The sequence below is a fragment of the Phodopus roborovskii genome, unplaced genomic scaffold (assembly GCF_943737965.1).
Source record: "Phodopus roborovskii unplaced genomic scaffold, PHOROB, whole genome shotgun sequence".
In the NCBI taxonomy this organism is placed as follows: Eukaryota; Metazoa; Chordata; class Mammalia; order Rodentia; family Cricetidae; genus Phodopus; species Phodopus roborovskii.
Genome location: NW_026126178.1, coordinates 6,194 through 30,615, shown reverse-complemented (window position 1 = coordinate 30,615; position 24,422 = coordinate 6,194). Strand labels below are relative to the sequence as shown.

Here is a 24,422-nt window from a genome sequence, read left to right as displayed (position 1 = left end):
TGGTATCTCGTAGTTCCTTTGATTTGCATTTTCCTGATAGCTAAGGATTGTAAGTACTTTCTTTAGGGCCCTCCAGCCTTTTGAATTTCCTCTATTGAGAGTTCTCTATTAAGTTCTGGATCCCATTTTTAATAGGGTTATTTGGTGTTTTGTTGACTAGTTTCTTGAGTTCTTTGTATATTTTGGAGATCAGCCCTCTGACAGATATAGGATTGGTGAAGATATTTTCCCAGTCTGTTGGCTGCTGTTTGGTCTTGTCAACTGTGTCCTTTGCCTTATAGAAGCTTCTCAGTTTGGGGAGGTCCCATTTATTAATTGTACATCTCAGTGTCTGTTCTTACTACATTTTTGTTCAGGAAGCAGTCTTCTGTACCAGTTTGTTCAAAGGTACTTCCCACTTTCACTTCTATGAGGTTCTATGAGTTTCAGTGTGGATGGATTTATGTTGAGGTCTTTGATCCAGTTGGACTTGAGTTTTGTGCATGGAGATAGACATGGGTCTATCTACAGTCTTCTACATACACTTATCCAATTGTCCCAGCACCAGTTGTTGAAGATGCTATCCTTGCTCCATTGTATAATTTTAGATGTTTTGTCCTAAATCAGGTGTTCGTAGCTGTGTAGGTTAATGCCAGAATATTTCATTTAATTTCATTGGTGACCTTGTCTATTTTTGTGCCAATACCAGGCTGTTTTCTGGACTATAGGTCTGTTGTAGAGCTTAAAGTTGAGGATGGTGATGTCTCCTTGAGTTTCTTTATTGTATAGGATTGTTTTGGCTATCCTGGTTTTTTTTTTTCTGTATAAAGTTGATTATTATCCTTTCAAGGTCATTGAAGAATTGATTGAGCACAAATATTGATTGGAAACCCACTATTTTCCTTTCAGTTTTGGCACTGGGAATATAAATAAAAGTACCATACTTCTTACAGGGTTTAAATTAATGAGAAATGGAGCACATGATGTTTAGAGAACAAAACAAGATGTGATGAGAAATAATGGGACAAAATAAGAGATATTGGTTCACTTAGGGTAACAAGAAAGCATTCTTTAAGATGACAGTGGGACTCACATCTGAATGAAACAAAGATTCGAAAATGCAAGCACATAGAACACCACATAGTGAAAAAAATAAGAAGAAAAGAAAAAGCTTGAAAGATGAAAGACCTTACCATACAGATATGCTGGGCACACCAAAAGTGAAGAAAGCCAATGGCAATAGATAGCAACAAAGAAAAGAGACATAGCATAGTCTATAGCTTCTCACAAGGTGTGTACGGTAAACTTGGCTCTGAGAATCTTGTTTTAAGTCTGTTTAAAAGCATTTGGGGTGGGGGTCCAGGAAAGACTGTGACAGTATGCACAATTTGTGTTTTAGGAGTTATTCTGAGTTTACAGAGAAAAGACAGTGTAGGAAGTTGAGGTATAAGATATTCATAGGGCTACTGTAATGAACCAAGTACTGCTAATGATGGCTTTAACCAGAGTATTGGTAGATGATAAAAAACCATCAGATTAAAGGTTAAGAAATTTGACAGAATTTGATGATAAGACAAACAAATATGGGACACAAAAGGAGCACTGAAGGTTGACTAGCAGCTGCCCTGTTCACAAAGACAATGATACTGCCATTTAGTAACTACAACAAGGAATATTAAGCAAGACTAACATGCACAGAAGAAAGGAGTCAGTTTTATATACACCAGGAAGTTCCATCCAAAGATACTACTCAGATTCCCGGACCCTGTATGTCAGCATGAGTTTAAGGCAATAATCTGATAAATGTTACTAGATACTGAGAAAGGTAGCTTGGGAATTCCAACATATTTACATTTTGTTCATGAAGAAAAACGTTCAAGACAAAATAACATTCTTAAATGTGAATGATGTAGCCAGGTAATGTAGGGCACTCCTTTAAAACTAGCAGTCAGGAAGCAAAGGCAGGTGGATGTCTCTTAGTTCAAGGCCAGCCTGGTCTACAGAGTGAGTTCCAGGATAGGCTGCAAAGCTACACAGACAAATCCTGTCTTGAAAACACAAACACCAAATTAAAAAAAAAAAAAAGAAACAACATGAATGATTCTATGTAATTGATAACATCCAATAATCAATGTGTAAAGCCTCTAATACATAACATGCATTTAAAGACATTTCACTTGCAATTCCCTGGAGTTACCAAACACCTCTCACCTGTGAAGCATCCTTTCATTGTCTTGGTACAGCTCCCTCATCACTGTGATTTTCCTTTGAAGCTTCTGTTTCTCGATTTCAAGTTGTGTATTACCTGACTTCAGAGACACTTTTTCAGATGTAAGACATCGCATATGCTCTAGACAAAGTTACAAAATCATAAAGAAACAACATTAAAGGAATTTCATAAAATTAAAAACATATTAATATCATATTAAAGATACACAAAATTGGCCAGATCACTGTGACTTCAAAACCCACCTACTTTATAAAGATACACAGAGAAGCCTGTCTTGCAAAGAAAAATCCTTAGTCACATGCCTAGGGTTTTTTAATGTATATGGAATCACTCAGACAATATACAATTAAAAATATGTCTTAAATTTTTAGCGGGTAGAGAGGTTAAGGGGAGTGTTTGTTTTTCCAAAGTTCCTGAGTTCAGATCTCAGCAACTACATGGTGGCTCACACAATCTGTAATGGTGTCTGGTGACCTCATCTGGCTTGCAAGTGTGCATCCAGTCAGAACACTGTATACATAATAAATAAATAAATCTTAAAGAAAAAAAGATAACTGACAAGATTGGACATGCCCAGCGACACACAGCTATAGACAATTACTATAGACAACAGTTCAGTTATCTTTTTTTTCAGTCAAAATTTTTCATGTGCTGTCATTCAAACTAGCTGATAATAAGTGCTCATTTCCACTTTCCTGAGAGACCAAGTCTCAAACAAAATGAATACTGGAAAGAATAATGACTTTTCCATTATTTCAACTGCTATACTACTGAATCATCCACAAAATTGGGAGATAGCTCAGTCAGTTAGGTACTGGCTAAACAAACATGAGGACCAAAGTTTGGGTCATGAGCACCCATATAAGACCTGTCTGAGTGCTGGAAAGGGAAAAAACAAGATCCCTAGGGCTCACTGAGCAGCACAATCCAGGTTTAATGAGAGCTTTCTCAATGAATAAGGGGGGAAAAGCTATTGAAGGAAAGCCTGAATATCTACTTTTGTCCTCTATATACATATGAATACAGACACACACAAAATGGATTCTCAATTATAAGTAATTGTGATTCTGTATGAACTAGCATACCATTATTTTTACATATCTCACTTTTCTTTCATTATGATTACTACAACTCTACACAGCTCTAATGAGATCCTCAACTCTGACCTGCTCTAAGGTATCATTCCCAAAACATATGTGAACCAATCGAATACAAGAAAAAATGCACTATACTTCAAAAGGGCAGTTTCAAAATCATAACAAGGAAAAGTTTAGTAACTATATGCAATGGGATGTTATTATTCTAAAATGCAAGCTACATAAACATATGGACCAAAAGAAAAGTTTGTGTCAATACAGTAATAGAAAGTGAACATGTACAGGAAATCATGCATAGGTGACTTCTGCAAAAATTGTAAAGCTATACCAGAAAAAAATGCCCATCCATGCTGTCTGGCAAGTCTAACAAGTCACTTATCAAGAAATCAATGATCAATATAAGCTGTAATATAATTGAATCATACTAATGCAAAGAAGTCTTACAAAACAACACAAATTATTTTACCATTATACACTCAAGCTCTTTTTTCTAGTGTCTTAGATTATCTCATTTTAAAATTTAAAAACTAAGTGTTTGGGAGACGTGGAAGGCAGGGGCGGGCTCAGAGGGAAGGGGTCTGGGAAAAAGTATAGCTCAATTAAAAAAAAAAATGTGTGTGTGTGTGTGTGTGTGTGTGTGTTTGTGTGTTCACCTGAGCCTGCATGTCCGGGTGGGCAAAGGTCAGAGGACAACTAGCTGGGGTCTGTTCTCTCCTTCCACTGGAGACTGAATTCAGACCATCAGGCTCAGAAGAAGGGGCTTTTATGCACTGAACCCACACATTATAATAGGGCACTGTACAGGCCAGGTGCAGTAATTTTAAGCCTGTATAAAGCAGACATGTGAGAAGTTGAGGTAGAAATGTGAAGACTTCAAGAAACCTGGGGTTACACAGAAACATGCATTTAAAGGAAGAACACTATAAATTATTACAAAAAAGGCCAGATACTATGGGAGATGAGAGATGGTTAGAGAAAAATGCTCCCATATGGTAAAATTATTGAAAAAAAATTATGACGCATTAAGGAAAGAATGTTGGGGCTGGAGACATGGCTCAGCAGTTAAGAGCAATGAATGCTCTTCCAGAGAACCTTGGCTCAATTCCGATCACCCACAGGGCAGCTCAAAACTGTCTGTAACTCTAGTTCCAGGGGATCTGATACTCTCACACAGACATATATGTGAGCAATATCCCAATAAAGTAAATAAATAAAAAACATTAAATAATTTTTAAAAAACACCATGGAAAAAGATAAGGTAGATTTGGATGGAAGCTCTACACACACAAGAGGTTCCAGTATTACTTGGTGGGGGGGAGGGGATTAAGACTGGCCAAGAGAAGGAGTAAACAATGGAATAACTGGTGAACTAATTGCTTGCTACACTGGTACTTCCTACTAAGATACATGTAAGTTAATGTATGCCTCGATAAAGCTACCTTGAGAACAGAGTGCCTATTCCTCTCTGTGTCTTCCATGCTGTTAATACCATTCATCTCAGATAGCCGCATTTTTTTTTTAATTAGACTAGAGTTTTTTTATTTTTTCAGGTCTAATAACAATACAATTACTATAATCAATGAGTAGAGCAATTTAATCCAATGGTTCAATCTTTTTAAAGCATTTTGCTCATTAAAAGAGTTAAAGGCCTTTGAGACCCTTTTGGTCTTTATCTCATCAGATCTCAACCCTGGTCTTGAAGGTTATAAAGAAGATAAAGTACACTGAAGCTGGCCTCCCAATGATGAATTCTGGTATAGAGCATAGGTCCAGATTCAAATGGTTCTGGCTATCGTTTGGAATACAGAATAAGTTAAGAATGAAAAGGAAGAAATGTGAAGTTCTGGGCAGCCGTGGCAATGGTTGACTACATATTGACGTTTCTTGTATTCATTGAGAGGATTATTTTGTTGTTGTTTATGTTCAGCTGTGTAATCAGTGAAGGGGCCTTGCCTGTGATCATAGGTGTAGAGTTAGAAACAGGCAGGAAGAGCATCAGGCAGGTGAAAATGAAGCTCCACAAGCAGAAGCTTTTGTCTTATGTTGCATCATTTATGCAATTGTAACAGGATCAAAAAAAACCTGTTTTGAAAAGAAAATATAGATGAGGAGAAATAAAAAAAAAATGCCTGTGTTCCCATTCTGAGTTAACCAGCACAGACATTTGAATATGTCCATCCATTCTCTTCAGATATAAACATATGAATTTATTTCATTAACAAAGTGAGATGTGATATAACTTTTACAGCACAAACACAACTGGAAAAAACTATTTTTCAATGTGAACAAAATCAGCTAACTTTTTTAATACTTTCCCTAAAAATATACATATTTTATAGGTCTAAAGCCACTACTGTGTATGCTAATAAATTATATGAATATATTAAAGTAGTAGACATTACAAGCTCAAGTCCTGAAGATCACTGTCTCAATTTTAAAAATGTAAGGAAAAAATTAAATTTAAAACTTTTTAACATCTAAAACTATATCCAACATTATACTCCTTGTGGTGGCTTGAGTGACAATGTCACTCTAGGCTCAGAGGATGTGACACTATTAGGAAGACTGACCCAGTGGCACTCTTCCTTCCTGCTGCCTGCAGATCTAGATATAGAACTCCTGGCACTTTCCCCAGCACCATGTCTGCCTGTGTGATCTTCTGCAGTGCAATTACTATGGAATCCTACTTTATGGTATACTTATCATTTGCAGGCCCTAGAACTCTAAACTATAAGCCAGATCCAATGAATGTCTTCCTTATAAGAGTTGCCATGGTCAAGGTGTCTCTACATGGCAATAGAAACCCTAACAAAGTTGCACCATACTCCACATGCTTACATGCTTTTAATAATTTACATAAATATAAGAGAAAATGGAGTACATTTACCACTGACAGTAAAACTCAGAAGTAATTCATGCTATTTAAGGAGGCATGCTCGTCAAGAACCCTTACCTATAAGATCATCATTTGTTGCATCTATTTTAGATAAATGAGTATAAATTTGGTTTCTGTCTCCTTCTAGGGTTTTTAACGAAGCGCTTAACTTTAAAGAAGGAAAAGAAGAAAAAAAGCAATTATCAATTACACACACACACACACACACACACACACACACACAAAATCATTCCCAATATACCCCATACTACTGTTCTGCAGTTATTTTCCCTGTGATTATGTTATCATGAACAACATAAAGACATCAGTGCAGCTTCTAAAGCAGCCTTCACCCTATACAATCAGGACTTTTTACACAGATTAACTAAGAACAGACAGAGGGAATAAACCAGAAGAAAACACAGCTATTATTTATTTCTCAAAAGAGTATGAGGAACCATTGGAACCAGAAGAAAAGAATGAACAAGGTGAATGATGAAACAAAACTATATTTCTGAAGATATCTTTAATTGAAGGAATGAGTGTACAATTTGAATATTTCTAAATACTCCAATTATAAGAATTTCTAAAGTTGATATAAAAAAAGAAATTGATAAGGAAATCCTAGGGGCTGGAGAGATAGTGCAGTGGCTGCTCTTCCAGTGGACCCGGATTTAAGTCTCTATACCCACATGGCAGCTCACGACTCTCTGTAGCTCCAGTTCCAGGGAATCTCAAACCCTCATAAAGACAAGCATGCTGGCAAACCACCAATGCAAATAAAATTAATACATCAAAAGAAAAAGAAAATTCTAATCATTTATCACATAACCTTATACAAAAAAATAAAAGCAATTTTTAAATTAGTTACATAAGGACACACAGATTTCATCTCTGCTGTAGGTCCTGCTCCTTCTCATCTAGATTTTTACGTACTAATACAAACCTCAGTAGCATATATTAGCTTCCTCAAAGCTGATTACCTGCAGTGAAAAATAAAACCATACTTAGTGAACACATCCAAATTAATGCATTAGTTCTTCATCTAGACTTGCAACCCCTCTTCCGGCCAAAATTAAACAATTTGAGGCTGAGCTTATTTGCTCTTGACTCTAATTCCAACATTTCACAGCTAAGTCAAGGGGATTGTCTCAGTAAAAAGAGTAATTAAAATAAAAACAATAATTTATATAAGGTAGAGTGACCTACACTCAGGAAGATAGACAGTGCACTACAGAGACCCAACAAGAACTGAATATTTACATAAACAGTGTCCATGGACTTAACTATGCTTAGATTCTTATGGCATTACAGCCTCCAGGTTAATTAGTCAATCGTGGCTTCAACACTAAAATTATTAATGAACCATAGCTCCAAGTTAAGTACTATTAAACATAATTAGAATTTATGTTTCTTCTATTATAAAATGAAAATGAAAAATACAAGTCTAAGTATATGAGGAGCTCGATACACATGTGGAATGAAGAGGAAACAAGGAGCCGGTCGCCACAAGTCAGTGCACGTTATTCTCTAAGTCATTGTTCACTTCTACATCCAGATTACCATCATCAGTTACATCTTCCCCAAGCACAGGATTCCAGTATTTCATCAGAGACTGGATATTGAGTTAAAAGAGAAAACACAAAGAGAAAGTAATGACTCATGATAATAGCTTTACAATTTAGAAGTTAACTCACCTGAAATTCAATCCTGAACCAATGAGATGGTTTGGCAGGTAAAAGCATCTGCCACTTAGACTGATAATCTGAGTTTAATCCCCAGAACCCACATGGTAGGAAAATTGCCTCCCAAAATTTGTCTTCTGAACTCCATACCCACATCATGGAATGCACACACCTGACACATACATACACAAGTAACTTTTTAAATATTATAATTTTTTAAATCAATCCCCATAAATAAATCCTTTTTTGCCCTAAGTATCTGTCTGCAATTGAGATATGTAAATAGTTGGTTTTATTTTCTAACTCCACATTTAGGGACTAGTAATCCTGAAAAACTAACTTGCTGAACATGGTACATCTTTTACCCCACCACTCAGAAGGAATAGGCAGGTAGATCTATGTGAGATGGGAGCCAGCCTGATATAATAAAGTGAGTTCTGGTAATAAAAAATACCTCTTGAAACTCTATATGCAAAAAAATTATTATGGATATTATGGAAGGGAGGGATGGAGGAAGGGGAGGTAGTGAGGTAAGGAAGGAATGAAGGAAGGATGAAGAGAATAAGGAAAAGAAAGAAGAGAAAACAAAATCAAATACAGTGTTTTATAATGGTTCATTCTTGTTAACTACAAAACAACAAAATATTTTCTTTTGTGTGTATCATACACACATGAGTATGCAGGTGCACATACAGCTGCAAGAGCATGAGGTAAGAAGATGCAAGTGTCTTCTTCCATCATAATCTAGCTTACTGCCTGGAAACAAGACCTCTCATGGAATCCGAACTCTACTATCTCAAAAGCATGGCAGCTCAACAGGCTATAATCTCCACTGTCTCTGTCCCCTGTGTGTGGCTCTCAGGCATGCGTAGCCATGCTCTTATTTTGTGGGTGCTTAGAATTCAAACTCAAGTCCTTATGCCAAGAGACCAAGTGCACTAACACACTAAACTATCCCCCCACTCCATAAAATACTTTATTTTGACATTCTTTATATTTTTTTTTTACTAATTTACAGTTGGACTGGAGAAATAGCTGAGCAGTTCGGGACTCGTTACTCTGCTAAAGCATCTAAGCTCTTTTCCCAGCACCCATATCAGATGGTTCACAACCACTTGTAACTCCAGATCCAGTACATCCAGTGGTCTCTTCTTGCCTCTGTGGGAAGCATGCAGGCAAGTGGATGGCACTTGAAGAAACCATCCTGAATGAGGTAACCCAGTCACAAAAAGAGGAACACAGTATGTACTCACTCATATATGGATTTTAGACCTAGATCAAATGATCACCAGCCTATAATTCACATCACCAAACAAACTAGGATACAAGGTGTATTCTAAGACATTCATATGAAGTCACACACAGAACTGGGAAGGGACAGGTCCCCAGAGCTCAGGGGAAGTGGGGGGCGCAGCGAATGGGGAAAAAAGTAGGAGAAAAGGAGGGGGAGGAAAGGAAAGTATGTAGGACCAGGAAGATTGAGCCTGGTTAGGAATAGAAGATGAGACAGAGAGAGAGAGAGAGAGAGAGAGAGAGAGAGAGAGAGAGAGAGAGAGAGCATAAAAATGGAGCCAATAATGGTTTGAAGATAAAATTGAATGCAAAGAAAGGTCTAGAGACCTACAAGACTGCTGCCAACTAACAATCTGAGATCCCATGGAAAGGCTACCATAAATGCCCTTCCCGGAGAGTGAGATCAACAACTAACTTATCCATGGAGTCCTAAACTTGTGCCTGATGGAAACAGGAGCAATCACCCATACATAAACACTGAATCGAAGTAGAACCCGGATGAAGATGGAGAGGACAAGACCAGGCTACAGAAACACATAGAGAAAACATACCTGAACAAGAAGGAGCTAATGGGCCACCAGATTGATAGCTGGGAAACCAGCATGGAACTGACTCAGGCCTCACTGAATATGCCTCTCAGCCAAGGGACTGAGCAGTCTAAGGGAACTCAGACAGTGGAGCCAGGATGTATCCCTGGTGCACAAAAGGACCTTGCTAACACATCTGCCATGGAGGGATAACTGCATTTACCTAGAGACAGGAGAGAAGCCCTAGTCCCTACTTCACAGGAAGTCAGATTTACATGACCCCAACTGGATGGCATTCCCCTACATATGGAATTAGGGTAGGGGGATGGGAGGGGAGGGTGGTTAGAGTGCATGTGAGAGGGCAGAGAGTATAAAAGGGAGGGAAGGAGGGAGGGAGGAATGAAAGGAGGGGGGAGAGAGGGTGGAATGAAGGGAGGGAATGAGAGAGGGAGAGGGAACTGGGATGGACATATAAAATAATAAATTAAAAAAATGCTTTGACTCCAAAATTTAAGTTCAAGGACAAGTTACTGGGGAAAAGGATTTCTATTTTTGTTTCCACAGAAAGTGAAAAGATGTGGATTCCTTCCAGACTAATGTGGTTTGATCAAGCCACACTGCCTGAAACAGAGTACCAGGTGATCCTACATTCAAAACAGCTTGACAAAGCAGCCTTAAAAACTACAGCCAGGATTTCTGCATCTTCTTGGAATTACCTTGCCAGAGCCCCTTACCTGCAGGAAGTAGTTTGGAAAAATGATGCCCAAATTCCCAAATATTATCTAATGTTTGTTTTCATTTAAATGGACTTGTTCATATAAAACAACAAAAAGGTAAAAATCATTATTTTATTTCTTTATTCATGAACTCCAGGCTAAGATACTGGAGAACAAAGACATGGAGTGTTAACATATGTTTTACAAATCTATGTGTGTTCTAGAAGCATTTGAAATGTAACAAAAAGACACAATAGCAAATAAAAGCTGTTAAAATTATTTGATTTTACAATTAAGTATAAAATTGTGACGAACTAATGACTAAACCCAACAAGCCATTATCTTGATCTGATTTTCCTTAACTTTTAGGAGTTGCTCTGCCTGTACGTTAGATACTTCGATTGCTATTTTCTGTTTATTGAGTTGATTCATTTGTTCTTTCATGATTTTAGCTTCTTCTAAATACTGATAGGAAAACAATAACAAGGGTGTGAAAGACAGCACAATTTTTAGATGATTTTTTTTTCAATATCATTAAAAGATACTAAATGTGTCATTAATGATATTAAAAAAGATAGGGCTGTTACTTAAATAAGGACTCAGATGTGGTTCCTTTGTATAAAGAACTTTCACAGCAGAAGACTATAAAATTAGAAAGATTCTTCAACAGATTTCCAAGGAAAATTTTCATCAAGTAAATGATTTTGACACATACTTGTATGAAAAATCTAGTCAATTATTTCTATCTTTGTACCCTATATACTCTGCTACATCTCATTACTTTGTTTGTTTTTTGTTTTCCCAATAGAGTTTCTCTGTATTGCTTTGGAGCCTCTCCTAGAACCAACTCTGTAGAAAAGGCTGGCCTGGAACTCACAGCAGAGATACACCTGCCTCTGCCTCCCAGGTATTGGAATTTAAGGTATGTGCCACCAATGTCCATATATATATTCAGCAGATAATCTGAGCCTGAACTTCACTGTGAGTTCCAATTTAGCCTGTTATACATGGTAGGACTTTGAAGTGAGGATGACTCAGCTTTTATTATAGTAAGGACAATCAAAACAGGAGTCCTCACCACCATGTTTTCTAAAATCTGAGATGATAGAAGAAAGATGTGAAAGGAAAAGGCATCAACCCCAAAAGAAAATGGACAAACAGAAGGAACACATGTGAGACCAAACAATCCACAGACAATAGAAGAAACATAAGCCAGTTAGAAAAACATAAAATAAGATGCCCTGACACAATCCAGAGAGGCTCATGAAAGAAAGCAGTAGTAGTAGATGGAGGAATGGAAACTAAAAGGGAAGAATTAGGGAACTGGAGAGACAGTAGAGTAGTTAAAAGCACATACTGCTCTTGCAGAGGACCCACACTCAGTTCCCTGCACCTGCACTGAATAGCTCACAGGTGCCTGTAATTCTAATGATCTAATGTCCTCCTCTCGTCCCTATGAATGCCTGAACATATACACACACACCAACACACAGAAGCACACACATGCTCCTGATATCTCTCCTATAACCTCCCTGTACCTGTCTTCTCTCAAACATGCATATACACATCACATTTTCTGCCACTCATCTCATTTTTTCTTTTATGCATACATATAGCTGAATGTTTCATCCCTACTGGCAAGCTTCAATAGTGCTGTAAGGTGTTATGCATACAGCAGTACAAAACATATTCATCAATATCACCTATCTGTGAAGCACACAAGCTGAAATAACAACCCAGCAGCAAGATGTGGCTTATGGTGCCACAGTAGCATAAGTGTTATTAAAGTAAGCAACCACTTTCTAATTGGATTTAAGGCCAACCAACTCAATGAGATGAAATGTTGTTCAGCACAGCAATGCACACCTTTCACCTCAGTGCCCAGGAATCAGAGTCAGGTGGAATTCTGTGAGATCAAAGTCATCCTATTCTGCATAGGGAGCTCCAGGATAGATAGAATTACTTAAGAGAGATTATTCTTTCTAAAAAAATGAGGTGGACCATTCCTGACACTGTTAAGGCCTCTAGTCACTACACACAGTTACACACATGTATCCACGTGCACAAATGAACACACACACACACCCCACAGACACACTCAACAAATCAGATAGTCGTCAATATAATTATCATGGAAGGGCTTTAAAGTTAGTCTCTCCAGTATTTCTTGGATTGCTATATGGTCACGGAAGGCCTCACCCTCCATGGGAAGCAGAAATGGGATAGGGAGGGTTTTGGTGAGGGTTATAGGCATGAATGGGAACATGAGAGAACTGGAATTGACAACTATGTTTCAAATTTAAATAAAAAGGAAAAAAAAACAAAATTTAAATTATCACAATAAATAGTTCTAGTAACCCACAGTTTCAAGAGTTTCCAGAATGTAAGAATCCAACATATTAAAGAAACCCTATGTGACACATCATCACACAATCTCAGAGAGCTAAAGACAACAGAAAGATAATGTTTGAGGAGAAAAAAAGGCAGAAAGCAAAGAAGGTCCCATAATCAACACAACATTCAAGTTTCAAAACCAAACATGGAAAGTGAAGACAATGCAGCAATATCAAAATTTTATTTAAAAAAAAATGCAGCACAGCAGAAAGATCTCCTGGTGTGAGCCTGCATGAGATTATAGTGAGTTCCAGAACAGCCAAGACTATTACACAGAGAAACCCTGTCACACTAACAACAACAAAACAGAATCAAAACACCAAGAAGTGCAAATAAGTATCTATATATCGAAAACATCAAAGAGAAAAACGAGTTAGAGCAATTTCTCAGTGGTTAATACTATGCACTGTTCTCCAAGGGGTCCTGAGTTCAGTTGCCAGCACCTATATCTGGCTCATCACAGCCACTTATAACTCGAAGTACAGGAGATTCAACATCCTTCCCTGGCCTTTGAGAGCACCTTCATCATGAACACAAATGCACCCAAATAACACATGCACAAAATTAAAAAATAATAATTAATTTCAAAATAAAATCTATTTTAAAAATGGAAAATAAGACCTTTACAGCTATGCAATCTCCTTTTAAAATACCTACTGTACCTTATTATCTGAAAGATAAACAAGTTAATGAATTGACAAATGTTCTCTTTTGAAACAGGAAACAGAACATTTTAGATAAGGAAACGAGAATCCTTGGCTGTTGAGTGAACTGTGGTATCAGGACAAAAATGCCCAGTAGATCTATAGAACATATTTTTCTTTTTCTTTCTTTGCTCTTTCTCTTTCCTTCCTTCCTTCCTTTCTTCCTTTCTTCCTTCCTCCCTTCTTTCCTTCTTGGATACATGGTTTCTCTGGCTATCCAGGATCTCATTCTGTAGACTTGACTGGGCTCAAAGTCACAGAAATCCACCTCCTTCCGTTCACAGTGCTGGGATAAAAAGGTATGTGCCACCACTGCCACTCATTACACCTTCTTATTGGATTAGGAGAATCTAAGATTCCAAGAAAATTGGACCCCAGAAGAAAATGAAGGAGGAGTCCAATAATATCTATGGTTATTTCACGAGACATGGATTTGTTTCCACTTACAGACTATGTTGGGGATCTGATGCTTGTGACCTCCAAAGGTACCTGCACTTGTGTGTGCATATCTAGAATCAAGTTACACACATGCACATAATTAAAATAAAAAATAGAAGAGGAAAAATCTGGCAGTAGGCACACACATACCTATGAACCTAGCAATTAGGAGACTGAGTAGCTCAGTATGTTCCAGGTCACCCTGAATTACAAGACAAGACACTCTCAAAAAATAAATAACAATAATAACAATAATAGAATTGTAAATGAACAAATTAGCCAAGGCAGTTGAGTGATTGACATTTCCATTGAGATAGAATACAAATATCCATTACAGGAAGCCAAGTAGTAAAATAAAACGTCGGGCAACTCAGGATATATAATCAAGTCAGACAGACTACTATTTAGAGATCCATAATACTGTAAGAAGAAAGTGTCTCACTAGTAAGTTGGGAAGATATTAAAAGCGTTTCCACAAAAGGAAAAGAACAGTATGTCTGTAACAAAGTAAAGGTAAGGACCAACACCATGTCACACCTGTGCACAGTCAAACTCTCACACCACACCCCCACACACACCCCCATCTCAATATGCACACTATAGAAAGGAAGGAAAAGAGAGAATGCAATGGAGGGAAAGGAAGGAAGGAAAGAGACAGAGGGGAAGGGGCCTGGGGCCTGGGACCTGGGAAGATAAACAGATTTATGACAACAGCAGCGAGAGCACGTGTGTGTTAGTGTCTAGGAGAGAGGAGGGTGAGGATAAAAGGTAAGTTGTCACTTTATATTACCCAAGAACTCCTCCCTCCTCTAGGACCCCAATTGGTAATCTGTTAACTCTTACTGCAGTCTTTATTGTGAGGAATCCTGTTAGCCGATGTCTCCTGTGAGAGTAAAAATTCTGACTGCCTTCTATCATGGGAGAAGACAGATGGAAGAACACACTTTTAAATCCTCTATGGGAGTCTGCAAGGGAGACTTCCTGCTCTCATAAGTTTACTCATTCACTACACAACTCCACACATGGTTCATTCGTGAGGTGGGCAGAACATCAAAGGCTATATTCATATCTAAAAGAATATCTGTAGTCTACAAAGCTGATGCTCGCTTTCCTGAAGTTGAGAATTTTCATTCAAGGTATCTGTTATTACTCCTTTAAGTCGTTCTTTATTTATTTCAAATATTCTTAATGTGGTTTTGGCCTAAGTAATAGAAATACACCGTTTAAAACAATTTAAAGGAAAGCCCCCTGTTTATGTCTTTTCTGGAGAACATAAAATGTAAGCAAAGGCCAAAACATTCCACTATTTACAGCAGAGACAGTATCAACACTACTTTGATACACTCATTTGCCACATGACTTTGAACAAATTATTGAACCTTCCATGTACAATGCAGACAACTTTGTTAACTACTGAAATAGAAAAGAACAATTATTAGTTACAGAATTACTGGTTTATTTAGCAGCTTACTTAAAACACTGCTTGGACTGCATATTTGCCAAACATGGCTTCACTTGCTACCAGGAAGGGAATAACATGGAGAAATAGCTGAAAGAATGGGTTGTCACCCTTAGCAACCTGCTACTGCCATGTACACTTCAGAAAAACTTGCTTGCTTGCCTGCCCACTTTGTGATTTTAAAAAAGAAACTCTAACCAGAATTGAAGGCTTTCTGGAGGTCTCATGAGGACAGTCCTCATGCTCACTAGTGCATGAGTAGATATTAGAGAAAGACCCCACACTCCTTACTCTTTGTCTCCTGACCTAAACTAAATATGGGAGGAAGCAAATCTTTTTATTATCGAAACATGTTACACAACTTCAAGAGTGCTCAGATACATTCCTAGGTTAAATATATCCAGAGGAAAATGAATTTCAATCAAAGTAACACATTAAAACAAATGCATATTTAAGCTTGGCTACATTTCAAATACTAACAATATTTTATTACCTGATGTGATGGCTATGTTTGGTTATCAACGATAACTGGAATTAACTAAAACCCAAGGAAGCTGTGAGTACTGTTTCTAAATTAAATCATTTCAAGTGGCAAGATCCACATTTAATCTGGATCTTTTGAGGTGGGAAGATCCACCTATATTCGGGGCTATACTTTCTGGCAGCAGCCTATCTAAAGGACATTGGAAGGAGGAAGCTTGCTGGTCCTTACCCTCACTGGCATTACAGCCTACTTCTTTGGTATTCCAGTGTATACTGAGTATCAGGTGAGACATCCAGCCTCATGGACTGAGAAAGTGCTGGATTCTTGGACTCTCTGTTGGTAGACTGACAATGCTGGACTGAGTGGAACACAGCCTGGAAACGCTTTAATAAATAACCGATATATATATATATATATATATATATATATATATATATATATATATTATTTTTCGATATATATATGACATCTCCTAAATTCTCTTCCTCTAAAAAACTCTGACAAATATACCCAATAATAATATGAAACATAAATGGTCTTCAGAAGTGACAGACCAACTTATTTCAACTTAACTTACTTCAGCTAGCTGTGATTTGAGAGACTGTGATTCATCTGCTAGAGACTGCATCATTTTTGAAAGGTCGCTCATCTGAAAAGACAGTATCAGTCAGGAAGTATTTAATAAGTCCATTTTGCTCCAAGACAACATGCATTAGTTAGGTACATTGTTAATTTACTGTTAATAAAAGGGAGAGGCCACATGAGTAGACCTTGTCAGATTGCATTCCTAGTGCTCACAAGGATTTTACAAATTATGTAATCACATGATGTCCTTACAAATGCAATACATCATAGAACTTTTCAGGTTTAAGGTGAACCCATTAATTCATATGTTAAATAATCTCACACACATCAAGATTTTGCTTAATCCAGAATTTAAAGTAAAATAAAAGATTATATATATATATATATATATATATATATATATATATATTCACTATGAATATTCAAGTTATATTGTTTATGGTTACTTGCAACGTAAATATTGAAATTTTCCATTTAAATTCCAAGCTAACCAAGTATGGGGGTGCACACTTGTAATCCCAGCTCTTAAGAGGCACATGCAGGAAGGTCATGAGTTTGAGGCCAGCCTCACTTATACATACAGGACTATATTCTAAGAGTATGTCAATAAATATAAACAATAAGAAAACAGGAATATGCACAAGACACTCATCATAACATTTAAAAAGTAAAAGTTTGATGGGAGGTGTTGGCACATGCCTTTAATCCCAGAAAACAGGAGGCCGAGGGAGGTGGATCTTTGTGAGTTCCAGGCCAGCCTGGTCTGCATAGTGTGTTTCACAACAGCCAGAGCTATTATAAGGAGAAATCCTGTCTTGAAAAAGCAAAACATAACAACAAATAAACAAAAGAGGTGAAAAGATCAGATCAGATGTGAAAATTTTTGTTCCCATATTATTCTACATCATTGTTTTTCTTTTGATTTTTCAAGACAGGGTTTTTCTGTGCCACTTTGTAACTTTCCTCGAACTCGTTCAGTAGAGTAGGCTGGCCTCAAACTCCCAGAGATCTGCCTGCCTCTGCCTCCAGAGTGCTAAGATTAAAGGCATTTGTCAAGAATGTCCAGCCTGCATTCATTTTTTACATACATGAGTTTCTTTTCATTTTTGAATATAGTATGTCCTTTCCCTGTTCAGGGCTTGGAACTGTTGTTTCTTCCTCCCAAGTGCTGGTATTATATGTTTGTGCCACTATGGTTGGCTCACATATGATATTTTAATCAATATTTAAATTATATAAGATTCATAATTCTCTTGGAATATATAAGACTCACCAATTCCTCTTCTTCATAACTTTTAGCTCTCTCTTCTTCTAGTTTCTTCTCTATAAGTAATATTTCTTCTTCAAGTTTAGATTTATCTCTTTCTAGATTTTTATAAGTTGCCTAAAATAGAAAGCTAACTTTAAACAAGCCAAACATAAGAATTTTTAGTTAGGGTAAAAATCAGATGACTATAGGGTAAAAATCAGATGAGTATACTCAAATTAATAAACACTTTACGCATTTTTTCTTTTCTCAAATATTAAAATAACAGCAGATTTAGCAGTTGCCAGCAACTTCTATAAAAAAAAAAGTGTAAGTATTTTAGGTGCCCACCAGTCAACCTTGGAAAACAATGAATACCCCCTGAAGGAATTAAAACAGTTGTATTCCAAAAAAAACTTTTATGTAAAAATAAAGAAAATTAATGAGTTTATTTGGAGTCTAAACTCCCTGCGGATTCTACAAGGGCATTCTACATCATAAACACAGACTTGCTACTCAGGACAGAGGATGACAGAACTGCCATTCTGGATTGAACACATAATCAAAGGGACAAATTTTTTTTTCTGTTTTTTCATTGGTAGGAGCAGGCTATTTCTATTCACTATAAAGGCTCACAACTAAGTTTTAATAACCGTTCCACTTGCAAAGAGTATTGAGGCACTTCATCATATCATACTCTGTCTGTTAAGACGAGCCATTATGGCCTCTGAATCAGGAGAGTTAACTGTCCAACTCTCCTAAACTCTCCATTCTGTGAAATCATGGTTATGGACTGAAAACTGGCTGTGATGGAGTGTGTAGACAAGGGTTGATGCACAGAAAGGGATTAAATATTTATCACCATTACAGTCTTTACAATTTAAACCTCTGGTCTAATTTTAGTAAATGTGTACTACCATGGTAAGAAAAAATAATATGGTTACAACTTACTTGTCTGCTACTATGCTTAAATTTGTGAGAGTTCTATGTTTCTTTCCAGGAGCAAACTATGTCAAAAGTAGGAATTGTCTTTCCAATCTTTTCACCGGAGTACAGAATGCAGAATTTCTTTCTTTCTATAAATCTATAGCTTCTGATAAACTGATTTTGTATCCCTCAAAACAAGTTAATGACAAGAGTTGAAACTGTTATGCTTTAAAATATTAAATGCTACCTACAAATATTCTGTTTCCACTAACTTTTTCTGTACATTATAAGATCCAGATACACAATTTCATATTTCTCTGACATAAATATTTTTGAGGATACAAGATATTTCTAATAAGAATCTTTTCCCTAGCTTTTATATCATACTTTTGTTTTTACCTTCAAACTCTGTACTTCTGTTGATGACTTGTCAAAGTTGGCCTCCTTTAAGGATGACTCTAAGCCTTCATACTGAATGAAAAAAGGGAACACGTGAGGAAAAAATATTAATTTTTTCTCAACTTGTATCTAAATAGACACCAAAGAAGGAAACAGAATTTATATCCACCATGTAAAGTACCCTTGGATTTTGTGAGCTTAGTTTTGCAATCTAAACACTGTGCTGAGGAAAGCCAGGTTTTCAAACAAGCCACAACCATCAGCCTAGGGAACATAAGGCAGACTGTTTCCGTTGTGACTAGCAAAGGTTCCCCACATCTGCTGGGGCTGAAAACCCTAACAGCAAGTGTGACTAAAGAGTATCTAAAGAAGGGAGTCTTCTACTATCCCCTGAATGGATTAATGGCTTCTCCAGTCTGTCAGTAGAACAATATGTGGTAACTGGCTATCAGACATTTATATCATGTGATAAATAAGGCAAGTAAGGAAGATAAAATCTGTGAGTTTCAGACCACCCTGGTCTACAGAGTGAGTTTCAGGACAGCCAGTGATGCACAGAGAAACCCTGTCTCTTATATCTCAGCACCTCACAATTTGTGTTATTTAGAGACAAAGCCTAAAGGTTAAAATGAGGGATGTAAGATGACCGCAGTGTAATATGACTGATATCCTATGAGGAGAACACTAGGAGAGAGAAAGACACAAAAAGCAGACAGTACTATCTAAAGTCAAGGGTCAGGTCACAGAGGAAGCAAAGCCTGGCTCTATCTCCATGGACTCTTTTCAAGAACTGTAAGGAAATTCACTTCTGCTGCTAAAGGTATTTTGTCACAGTAGCCCTAGCATGTCCAAATGAAAACAGTAAATAAAGTCTCTACATGATAACAAGTAAAAGTACCTTTACATCCTTGATAAGCAAACAAATCTCATGAAACATTACACTACATTAAATTGTAATTCAAATCCTCTACCTTCTAAGACACCAAACAAAACAGAAATGTAAGCCACAGTGTAGAAGAGATTTACAATCCATATATCTGAAAAAACTCTTATATATGACATAAAATAGTAAAAGCAAAGGCCCTAATCTATATGGCATGAACTGAGAAAGATTATGAGTGCATTTAAAAGGATGGAAATGGGCAAGTGAGATGGCTTTGTAAGTAGTTAAGGAGCTTGCTGCCAAGACTGATAACCTGAGTTCAATCCCAGGGACCCACGTAGTAAAAAGAGGAAAGTGACTCCTCCATGTCCTATGATCCTATGAAGACAACACAAATGCCTTCTTAGTACATGCCTACACACATAAACACAAATAGACACACACAGTAAAAATAAAGTCATCTTTTAAGGTGGATAAGACGTAAAAGGCAATTTTACAATATCTAAATGAGCAATAAGCAAATCAAGGTGCTCTGACTAATTAGTCAGGGAAAGTAAACACTACACATCACCAGGGTGGCTGCAAAGAGAATGGATAAGTGATGAAGTTGAGCAGCAACAGAGCTCTGGTCTGAAACAAAGCTCTGATGGCAGACAATAACCCATGGAGAACAATTAATTTCCATATTGTGATGGGTGGTATTTTCAAACACATCTTACCTCCTCTTGAGCAAGGCACACTTTGTCAATTAGATCACATTTCTTTTTGATTTCCATTGCAAGTTCCACAGCCAGTCTATTCTCTCTTACTGAGAAATCAAAGGAAATATTATTAGTACTAAAGTGTGAAAACACTTTAAATTAGATAGAATCACAAGATCTAAAGTCAAAAAAGACTACTTACTCAAATAAAGTCGGCTCTGAATCTGAAACAAAAATTTAAAAAAATTACATTAAAACAAATATATCTTCAAGCAAATCTATCTGACTTCTACTTCAAGCTTTAAGACGCCAAATTTCTTATGACCTTATGGTAAATAAATTACCCGAAAGCCTTTTATTTCAAATGAAAACAATGCTATATAGTAAGGTCTCCCATTGTGTGGTATCATGTGTGTCTCTAAAACAGTCTCATTCTAAAGAAAACTGTATAATTCCACTGAACCCCATGTTTCCCATGCATATATTGGCTCTAAAACAAAGTATTTTAAGGAGCCACCGTTATTAAATCTCCTACGGTTAATAATCAAAATAAAAGTATATGAAATATCATTGGACCCTAGAACTTGACTGACTAAAAAACTCATTAGTCTTTTTCTTCTTCATACTTCAGCTTTCGATAAGGAAGGGATAAATACACCCTTGAGAACAGTGGGGATAGTGTAACGTGATCAAGGGACGCAAACAAGAACACTCATGCCACCTAGAAAACAGAGACAGAAAACTGGAAGAAAAAAAATGATAAAAAACAGTGGGATATATGTAAGCAGAAGGTAAGGAAGAAAAAAACCATGAAGATATTAGAAATGAAGTCTGTCAGAAGCATAAAGGCCAACATCTAAAAAGAAGTCTCAGAAAGTAAACGCTATGTTATGACTCCCTCCTTAAAAACAGTTAGCATAGGAAAAAGCAATATATGACCCAGGAGAGCCATGAAAGTAGCGATTTTTACTCTTAGTTGGGAAGTAGATATACCTGCAAACTTTTTAATATTGTTAAAAACAAGCACAGACACCCTAAATTTAAAGAAGAAAAGGGGAAGAAAGAAAGTTGGGGCTTTAGTACTAGTGTGTAGTATCCCTACAATAAAATCCTTTAAAATATACTTACATAAAAATATTTCTGTTAATCCCTGTTCAGTTTTTAAAAACCACCTGTTAGCATAACGCAGAACACTAAGACCTAACTCATTTCCCTGAAATAACAAGTTTCTCCAATTAGTTGTTCAGTCTAAACACAAAATGAAGGTTACAGAGAAATGGCTCAGAGCATTTGTTAGTCTTCTAGAGGACCAAGATTCAATGCCATCATCGACATTATAGCTCACAATCATCAGTAATTCCAGCTCCAGGACATCCAACAATGGCCCACTAATCACTTCTGTAGACCAGGAACACGTAACACACACACATACATACAAGCAAAACAGTCATACACATAAAAGGAAATAAACTTAAAAAACAAAAGCAAAAAACCTAGAATGACCATTCACTTACTATAAGTGGTAACTTACTGATCGCTATCCTCTCCAAAGAAATAAGAAAATGGTAAGCAGTGCAATGGCAACCACACATATCAGCGATTCTAATGATGGCTCACTAGGATCAAAGCATGTTGTCATATCTTCAGGCACTGCTGCCACAACCTTCGAGACAAAGAAAATAAACCTATGAGCATGCTTCTTCAACAGTACTGGTACAAAGACAGGCAAAGGTGGCTGTGGCCAACTCTATTCATATTGAATGGGCTACCATAAAATACAAAGCAGAATGCCTCCAAACATGTTTTCTAGTAAATTACAATTGTTCTTATTGAGGGGCTAAGTGTGGTGAAACAGTAGTTTTCAAACAGAAGTTATGGAGGGATTACACAGAGCATAACTCCAGGACAGTTAAAGGATAAGGATATAGTATCAAGAAAAGAACATTGTGGAATATTTTATATGCGTTTCATTCTTTTATGTTGCATTTGTTTAACTCTGTAAAGCTGCATTACTTTGCCTGTCTAAAACACCTGCTTGGCCTAATGAAGAGCTGAACAGACCAATAGCTAGGCAGGAAAAAATAGGCAGGGCTGGCTGGCATGCAGAGAGAATAAATAGTAGGAGAGAACTAGAGAAGATCCAGGGACAAGAGGAGGAGAACACCAAGGGCACCAGTCACAGAGTAAGAAGGAAAGCAAGGCATATATAATAAATAAAGGGAAAAGAGCTCAGAGGCAACACATAAAGAGAAATGGGATGATTTAATTTAGAAAAGCTGGCTAGAAAAAATCTGAGCTAAGGTCAGCCATTCGTAAGTAAGAATAAATCTCCATGTATTTATTAAGGAGATAGGTGAGGGACACCATCCCTACCAAAGATTTTTAAAATCCAGTAACAAAGAAAAGTATCAATGATCTGGGTTGGGTTCTTTTCCCTGAGTTCAGGTTCATGAATTATCCCTATGCACTGGGTTTGAAATAACATTTCCTGCAGAGGAAAAACACTGATCCGCAGCTTGTCCTCTGAGGAAGGGAGAGTGAGAAGAAACAACTGATAGAGCTTCAGAGTTGGGATTTAAACCCTTCCTTCCTGTCTCTTGAGTTAAATTAATGCAGTTTGAGCCCAAAAGGAAATGGCTCTTTCAAAAACAACCATAGAAATGATGGGCTTGACTCGTTCCAGGCATCAACATACACCATCTAGAAACAACACAGCTGTCTTCTCCTTGGGGTCTGACAAAATGAACAACAAATCCTTAGATAATTACTATCTATAAAACCTGTTTTATGCTAGTACATGACAAGGACATTTTACAAGCTGATATCTACAGCTTATTAACTTCTACCAAAAAAAAATACATGCAATAGTATCCTCTTTTTTTATTCCCTGTATCTTTATTTTCCTTTTTACATCTGTGACTCCAGAAAGAATCCAAAGTGTAGGTGCACCGCCTCTGCTCTGGGTTTCATGGAGAGTTCCTTTAACCTTGTGTTTTAGATCCTTAAGGTACAGGACTGACCATACAAGGGCTCAGAAAAGGGTTAAAAATATTTTATCCTGGTCCTGTCTCTCTTTTTCTCACCTGAGCCACATACACAAAAGTGTGATATCATGTTGCAAGGCAATGATAACAACGATTTGCCTCTAGGATCACAAGAAAAGATATTCAGGCATGGAAATTATTTCCATTATCTCCCTCCAAAGACTACGAATGTATAACCAAGCCCCTTCACATACCCTCTAAAATATTCTTCCACACCTCACAGAGTACTGCCTGCAGTTAATTGCATATATTACTTCTTCCTGAATCCATCTTCCCTCAGTGGGTTATTCTAGTCTTTATCACCAGGCCCCAATACTAACTGATCATAAACAAGTAGATTGACTCCTCTGATAGCAGATAAAAAAGGCTAAGACTAAAACTGTTACTAGAAACAAAGATGTGATGGAAAAGGCTAGTTCAGTCTTTAAGATGTAGGATTTTATGCAAGAGAACCACAAAATGAAGTAAATCTGTTGAAGTAAGGATATTATTTTTAGATCTCACTTTCAGTGAATCAGCATGAAAAGAGAACGAGGTAAAATTACTACAAATAAGTTAGACTATCATACTAGCAGAATACTATGCAATAATAGCAGAAAATACATTCACTCTCAAATGTACATGGAAGATTTTTCAGAAAAAATCCAGGCACTATGCTAAAACACACCTCAATATTTTCTTTGTTTGTTTTTTGTTTTGTTTTTTAAATAATCAAATCACAGGGCCAAGCCCAGAGAAATGGCTCAGCAGCTGAAA

At 37.0% G+C, this 24,422-nt stretch overlaps 1 protein-coding gene and 1 non-coding gene across 2 annotated transcripts in view; both read right to left on the bottom strand.

The window, feature by feature from the left end:
- Positions 1 to 22,279, bottom strand: part of LOC127218568 (melanoma inhibitory activity protein 2-like) — a 48,111-nt gene extending 25,832 nt beyond the window's left edge. The window contains 12 exon segments of the mRNA XM_051179587.1: positions 2,191 to 2,329; positions 6,260 to 6,350; positions 7,128 to 7,156; positions 10,735 to 10,860; positions 13,450 to 13,452; positions 15,031 to 15,139; positions 16,459 to 16,530; positions 17,740 to 17,844; positions 19,039 to 19,110; positions 20,641 to 20,725; positions 20,821 to 20,846; positions 22,154 to 22,279. Of these exon segments, the coding sequence (XP_051035544.1) occupies positions 2,191 to 2,329; positions 6,260 to 6,350; positions 7,128 to 7,156; positions 10,735 to 10,860; positions 13,450 to 13,452; positions 15,031 to 15,139; positions 16,459 to 16,530; positions 17,740 to 17,844; positions 19,039 to 19,110; positions 20,641 to 20,725; positions 20,821 to 20,846; positions 22,154 to 22,261 (965 nt within the window). The 5' untranslated portion in view covers positions 22,262 to 22,279.
- A 1,254-nt stretch (positions 22,280 to 23,533) lies between these two features.
- On the bottom strand, positions 23,534 to 23,655 carry LOC127218569 (small nucleolar RNA SNORA26). The gene has a single exon (XR_007834206.1). It is a non-coding gene; the product is annotated as a small nucleolar RNA SNORA26 (small nucleolar RNA).
- Between the last annotated feature and the right edge of the window lie 767 nt (positions 23,656 to 24,422).